General features: G+C 40.2%; 1 protein-coding gene across 1 annotated transcript; it reads right to left on the bottom strand.

The window, feature by feature from the left end:
* Positions 1-2031: 2031 nt before the first annotated feature.
* On the bottom strand, positions 2032-7215 carry zgc:63972 (protein CutA homolog). Its single transcript, XM_018662284.2, has 6 exons — positions 6918-7215; positions 6210-6358; positions 5099-5158; positions 4299-4344; positions 4149-4198; positions 2032-3249 (listed from the first exon to the last, which is right to left on the bottom strand). The coding sequence occupies exons 1-6, from the start codon at positions 7080-7082 to the stop codon at positions 3147-3149; spliced, it is 573 nt and encodes a 190-aa protein (XP_018517800.1). The 5' UTR covers positions 7083-7215; the 3' UTR covers positions 2032-3146.
* Between the last annotated feature and the right edge of the window lie 360 nt (positions 7216-7575).

Below are 7575 nucleotides of genomic sequence, written 5' to 3'. Positions count from 1 at the left end.
GACATGATACAACATAGGATACAATATATTGTAAAGCAGTACTTTAACATCTTGCAGTGTGAGCGCAAATGGCTGAAATGTATTTGTAGTTGTGCACACTGTTCATGTGCACAGTATAAAATGCAGAAAAGGTCACTGACCCCACTGCTGCTGTCGCCATCCAGACATTCGTATAAGTTATAAATCACTTTTCATGATAGCACTATTGATAAATTATAGTGCCACTCACAGCAAATACATACACACAGTTTTAAAAAAATCTTGACGTTGGCTGACGATCCTTGCCTCACAAGATTAGATAATGCGCGCGCGTGTGTGTGTGTTATTATCCACAGTTTATTGAATTGCTCAGTGGGAGCATGTTATCTGTGCCTGTTTCTTACAGCTTATTCTTAATTATCCTGTTCCTACCACTGCAACCCATGGAGAATTTAATGAAACACAGGAAGAAAAAGAGCCCACCATATGTCTCCCTGTTTACACAAGTTGGATAATATTCATGTGGAAATATACAGGATGACATTTCTTTAGTTACCACAACCAATTAGGCTTTGACTGAACATACTGTATAGCAGGTCTTTACATAAATACACAGAGATTCAGTCTGTTGAATTACCCGAAGTGAAAACTAATTATGTATCTGATGTAAAGTAACCAGTGCCCATTGAGGTTGGTTGTTCCTGGCAATTATAATGATAGCAAGATATGAGAAAGACATACTATACACTTAATGGAATTTATCTTTAGAACACCTCACTGATGAAGGTGGAACTTGGGTTTTGTGTGATCATTACTAAGACACACATCATGTATCTGGTGATAATTATGTTTTTTTTTTTTTTTACAATTCTGTGGCGTAGAAGGCTGGTTCGAAACCAAAGATCTAAAAATCATCTTACCCTTCCTCTGTCATCCAAAAACTGGTGATGGTGCTGCATGGTACTCATCTCGATGGTGGAGGAGAGGAAAAGGGCCAGTCAGAGACCTTTCAAGTTACTAGGAAGGAGGGGTGGTGGGAAATGTAGGGAAAAAAGAAAAGCAAAGTATATGGCAGAAATATATTGAAAGGGGGGAAATGAGCAGCTTGTGTTTTTTTAATATCTCAGCACAAAAATGACAGTTGATTCAACATGATAACCATGTTTTTCATGTGTATTGAAACACCACCATCTAGTGAACATTTAATCAAATTGCAGGATACCATTTCAGTTTTTTATTTATTTCACCCTAGTCAACTATAATTACTCATACGGGTGGCTGTATGGCATGTTCAAAGATGGCACATACACACAAACTGTGCATACATGTCAAACTGGTGTGTAAATGGATACATATGGAGTGAGGTACCACCCACCCACACAAAAACACACACACACACACACACACACACACACATATAGCCACTACATGGCCTGATCTCTGGTCCTGATGGGGAGGATTATTTTGGCTCCACAGACACAACACCCTGACTAAAACGTGTCTGCAGTTTCTTTGTTGGGGCCTCATGCCGGAAACCCTTTCTGCAGACTGAGGCTTAGAGCGTATTTTTGTTCAATGAGGTAAGCATGCATGGCTGACAAGTGCTCTATGGGCATCAATATGACATGGCATACCATAACAGATTTGTTGTCTTTAACAGTAATGAAGCTCCTTTTGGAAATGAACAGAACATCAAGCGACAGGTCATAATAATCGTGTTGGGAAGTGTACGCGATTCATGTGTGGTCATGTGGCGTATGTCCAATTCGTATTTATCAAAGCAATCTTAAAATGTGTTATCAGGATCTGATTGGTTTGTTTGAGTTATTTAATTTGGCTTTCACTTGGCAAGACTGCTCCTGCAGAGATCAAGGATGTGTTATCCAAGCGAGACATGCTCCTATCAGCAGCAGCTCTTTCATATGCAAACCAAACAATGAAAACATTTTCTAATAAGTCATTAGCAATACATGTCAGAGGCGGAGGAGGAGAGGAGAAACAGAGGTCTTTAAACAGTCAAGATGTACAATAATGCCAAGTACTATCAATCACGCCTGTTTGTTAATTTATCCCCAGTAGGTTGTGTAGCTGTATTTGAGGTTTTACACAATACTAGTAAATGTTTTATTAGTACAAGCTGAGCTAACCTGGAGCAGGACTGAAATTCAGCTGCGTGACCATCTTAGATTTACTTGTACAAACAGTGCACAAGGCAAAACGTTCTGTGTCACTAACTGCATCCTACACACCAATAAAGGAAATGTCAGCAACACACATGCACACGTGTTTGTGTCCCTCTTCTACAGCCAGATGAAGCAATCAAGTATTGAAACGGTGGGTACATGTAGATTGCCCTGACATCCTGTTCTTCTGAGTGTTGCTGATCGGGTTTCTTTTTGTTAGGACTCAGCGTTTTGGAGAACAGCTTTTAAAATCTTGTGACTACAAATTTTGCTTATAAGCATTAGGTAGTACTAATGTGCGGGCAACGGCAGGTTGAGTAACAGTAACAGTACATGACTATGATAAAACAATAACCTTAATGCTATGGTCATGTGGTATAGTGATCTCATTAATATGATCCAGCACAAACCATCACTATGTTAAAGCTGCAGGATGCATAAACAAATCATAAGCAAATGCAAATACAATACACAAAATAATAATACTCTAAAGAATCACTGCTATTAGGATAGTGCTACCTGTGTAAAAAGTGCAATAATATAAAAGCATAATGCATAATGCATAATGGAGGAGATAAATATTGTAATCCACTTTTAAAAGTTAGTTTACTGTCAGTTTAAACCATATTGTATTAATTATACCAGTGTGAGTGAACTGACCCTGTACTGCACTGCAATGTACTTGTCCCATTATACGATTTTAACTGACAACTGGCAGCCAATCAGAAACAAGTATTTTCTGTGGCTGGGATATGAAGCTCTTCAAAGGACTTAAATCAGATCTCCACAGTAGATTGTAGACTTTACAGTGAAAAGGTCAGAGCAACAAAATATTGTAAATGTCATGTATTGAACTTTTGTTCAGCAGGGTACTTTCTGAACCCTTCGATCCAAAGCCTTCAAAACAACAGCGTGCGCACGTGGCTCAGGTTTCCTCTCTGGGCTGCAGTCCATGCTGAGACTGGCTTTGATTTTAATGATGTATCAGTCATCTGGAATGGCTTCATCCATCCAACTCATGTAAGCCAGACTGCCGTCCTTCACCGGGAAGCTGAGGACTTCTGGGTTTGCGTAGGGGTGGACAGACCTTGAAGGGAGCCATGCAAACACAAACATGTCACGTAAAACAAACCATTTATTCATACAGATGAACACTTCAGCATATCTCTACTGCTTCCAGCCCTTTTCAACCTGAGCCTTTTTTCACTCATTTTTGTCATTTCAGCATTCTACACCCCTTCTACACTTAATAACTGACTTAACACACACCTTTAAACCTCTAGTTTGTTTGGAGTGAGGCCCCCCAGTAAACTAAAAAGAGGAAAAGCAGGCTCTACTTGTTGAACTAAAACACCTCACAACACAACCTTTAACAGAATGATGGTCACACTGCAAAGAAACTCACACAGTTCCTCTCCTCATCCATTAACTAAAATTTTAGATATTGTAGTAGATAAATATGCAAATTGAATGCTTTAATGCTGAGTTCACCAGTAGTAGAAAATGAAAATATATTATTAATTACTAATGGTAATTATCAGCTAGAATATGTAAATTCTTCTACCTGACATTGTCAAATATGGATGTATAAATACCAATAAAGAACATAGCCCATCCACCAACGCCTGAAATTCTATATACAATTTATCAATAACTTCCCCTTTTTTCTAATGAATGTATCTGTTTTTGGATCTTTTATTAGCTCAAACATCTAAAAATCCTTTTCAAGCTAAAGCAACTAAAGCAATAACACCACATTATCAAATATGCTTTTCATGAATACTAGTGGAAAACTGGAGGTCCAATTTCTTAAGTTCCTATAGTGAGGTAATGAAATCTTGAAAATAACCACAACAAACTTTTAATGCAAGTCTACAGCAGTGTGCACAGGCTTAAGCATTAAGTAAGTTTGAAACTTTAATTTGATGTACATTTTCACTATGATAACCTTAAAATAAACATATATTACATAAAGCAAAACCTCACCTCACATAATCTATGACTTGCTGGATCCTGGAGGTCTTTGTTTTCACCAGCTGCAACAACAATGACATCTCATCTTACAGCTCTGCGTTGTGCTTCAACATGCCTGTTGAGTACACGTTGATCTCAAAAGGACTTTCTCAGTGAGCTTACCATCAGAATTTCACTTGAGTCCTGGATTTCACCTTTCCAATAGAACCTAAAGAACCAAAGAAGAAAAGACATTACAGCTACACAAGTACATGAACTAGGCCATGTACGGTACACAGTGCAGCGCCATTTCTCAACAATGCCAGACCATTTATAATGTCCACTGTGATTTACAGTGATATTGTCAAACTGTTCCTGTGCATAACTGCCTCTTTCCTGTAAACACGTTGTTGCCTTGTGGACTGACAGCGCACCACTCACCGAGAACCCATTTTTAACCATGTCCCATGACTGATGTCAGAATAAATGCTGAACTGTGACATGGAACAACCCTGGATAAGACTTAAACGTTCTCCATTGCACACCTGCACTCAAACACACAAACCTTCAACCACCTCCATCAACACCCTCACCCCTAAACTAATCCGACCACATCCTCTATTTTTAGGCTAAAACATCTGTTTAGGTAACAGGTTTAATGTCTGTCCTTTGCTGTCCTTTTTCCTTCCTTTTTCCTTGTGCGGTTATGCATTAACAGGAAAAGCTAATCCATGCATACAAACACATGTCTACCTTGAAGACTAACTGCCACTCAGTTTCTAGTGATAGGAAAACTGATAAAAGCCATTCAGATGCAGCCTGCTCACCTTGTGGTTTCCCTGGTAACCAGCTAAAAAGAACATATGTGTTTGTTTGCATGTAAATGTCTGTGTATGTGAGAGACATTACAACTGAGCAGGTCTTCGTGGTTGTGCATCAGCTCAGTAGAAAGTTGTGTCAAGATAGGGTCAAATATGATTTACATTGTGGAGATCCTGGAGAGAATGTTAATACTGGCTGCCAGCCGCCTCTCCATGATCGCCCTGGAAAAGAAGACAGGATGGCAGGGAGCGTGGATGGAAACGGTGGGGGCAGACATGGAAAGAGAGGAAAGAAAAATTAAACACTTACAAGCCACCAGCTGTTTATCAATTACAGCATGAAAACTGAGCCCTTCATCACAGTGCTCTTCAAGAGGGCTGCAGGAAAATACTTCAGTGCGGTAAATTCTGAGAAAGATAGTAAACTCTTGTTTCCTGCTGCAGCTAAACTCATATTATAGTTTATCGCCAGCTCGACCGTGCCCCCTGCTCAAACCGGGGGCTCTGGAGGAGGTGATTTACATATCTGGCACGTGCTCTGTGGCTACTTTCTGCCCTGACATGTGGTAAATAGATAGAGCTCATTTGCATGCAGCTAAAATGCCAGCAAAGAAAATGAGGGTGCAAATACAGCGCTCCTACCAGTTGTGAGTTTTGACAAGATTGTATCTCCTCCCCATGAAGAAAAATCACATGCAGTATGTGTGACTGACTTTAAATTGTTTAAGCCACTTTATCTAATTTGCAAACCACAAGTCACATACCAAAGCAAAAGAATGTAATTAGTAAATATGTAGCTATGGAGACAGTTGTTGTCTTTGCATTGGAAGCATGAGGAAACAGCCAGTATGACTCCAGCTTGACCAGCACCCGTAAAGCAGACGTTTGTATCTTGTTTGCTCAATGTGTACACAGAACCTGAGGATAGAAACTGCACTGTTTCCAGAAGCTTAACCATTAAACCACTATTTATCGATCTTACACTTTGGTTGTTGTACAGATTACACAAAAAAGATTTAAGATGACTTGTTAATTAGCGAGAATGGCTATTCCCCCGTTTCCAGAATTTTGTGCTAAGCTAACTGGCTGCTGGCCGTAGCTCCATTTTAATTATACAGACTCAAGAGTGGTATTGATCTTCTCATTGTACTCTAACTATTCCTTTGAGGTATTTGAACTGCATTAGAAAATGAAACCCTGTGCTATTTTTTAAAGACTGTTAAGATGTCACCTGATATGATTATAGTGCTGACCACTCACTACTGTGCTGTACCTGCCGATGTCCTTGGCCGCCTGTTCGTTGGGACTGTTGACGAGAAGGACTGAGTGGTGGCCTGGTACATAGCTCCCCGTGAAGGCTGAGTGAAGCTGGACACCAATGGACCACAGCCCAGGATACATGGACACGGACAGGACCAGGAGCTGAATAGGATTGTGGAGGTGTGGCACGGGGGCAATAAGGGACAAGAACATCTCAAAGTGCTGACATGTCAAAGTCACCAAACAGATTTTAAGAGCATATTTTGTGGCTTTCCAGAATGATGTTTGTATGTGTAATAAATTACTTGGACATGTGGTTGTTTCGTGTTATTTTATGTCTGGATGAGTTGAAGTTATAGCTGAATTTAATTATCTCCTACCCTCTGAAGGGGCTGCCATGTTTGGATTGGATTGGATTCAGTATTTATCCTCTTATTATTTGGCGCTGTCTGTCACAGATAAATGAGTATAGGCCTTGGCTTGGACGCAGTGACCAATTTATAATCTGTCCTACTTCTCTGCACAGCACAGCATCAAAGCCAGACAGAGCTGCACGAAAACCCAGCACAAATAATGTTTGTAAAAAAAAAAATGCAATTAATAACAATTTTGCATTTCCGACGTCAGAGCCTTCCTGTTATAGTATGCTTAAGACTTTTCTAAAAGTCTTCATGTAAGAAATGATTATACTAGAGCATAAAATAATCACAGTTGCTCTTACCACACAAGACATGAGCAGCACCGAGCGAAAGACAGAGTGGAAAGCAGCCTCTTTATGGCATCGCTGGAACAGCCACTCCATCCTGTTAGTGGCAACAAATGTTATGTCCCAGAGTCCGGCTGGTGTAGATAAAAAGCGGGACAAACTGTGCTGAACTTCATTCATAAAAGCGCTGAGTCTTTCTCCCGGGATAATTGGTGTACTGTCATTTTTATAACCATTTCAGCCCCGGTTAAACAGCTGCTCTGGGAAAAAGAAAAAAAAAAACACACACTCGGGGAGCTCATTACCTTTAAAGTAGAAGTGCATTGTGTTGACAGGTACTGTAGGTCGGACGGTCAAAGACAGTGTCAGTGTTTTTCAATTGGCTGCTTTTAGACTTCCTGACACGCCGGCGACCAATAAAATCGCCCGTTCACCTCTGCTGCTCTGCCTCCTGGCCTGGGTCATAATCGGCTTTGATGCTTTAACCGTGGTATGAACACAACTTTTATCAGCCCATGGCGTGTTTGCGCTGGTAATATGAATGAAGCTGTGACATAACGAAATCACAGGACAATAGCACTGTTTTATAAGGATGATGGGACTCGAAGTTTAATTCACTGGTGTGATAAATCCCAAAGCTACAGTAACACGTTTTATTTGACCTCCTATACAG

This window comes from Lates calcarifer, linkage group LG9 (assembly GCF_001640805.2).
Source record: "Lates calcarifer isolate ASB-BC8 linkage group LG9, TLL_Latcal_v3, whole genome shotgun sequence".
In the NCBI taxonomy this organism is placed as follows: domain Eukaryota; kingdom Metazoa; phylum Chordata; class Actinopteri; family Centropomidae; genus Lates; species Lates calcarifer.
The sequence above is the reverse complement of the archived record's forward strand: the minus strand, read 5'-3'. Positions and strand labels throughout refer to the sequence as shown.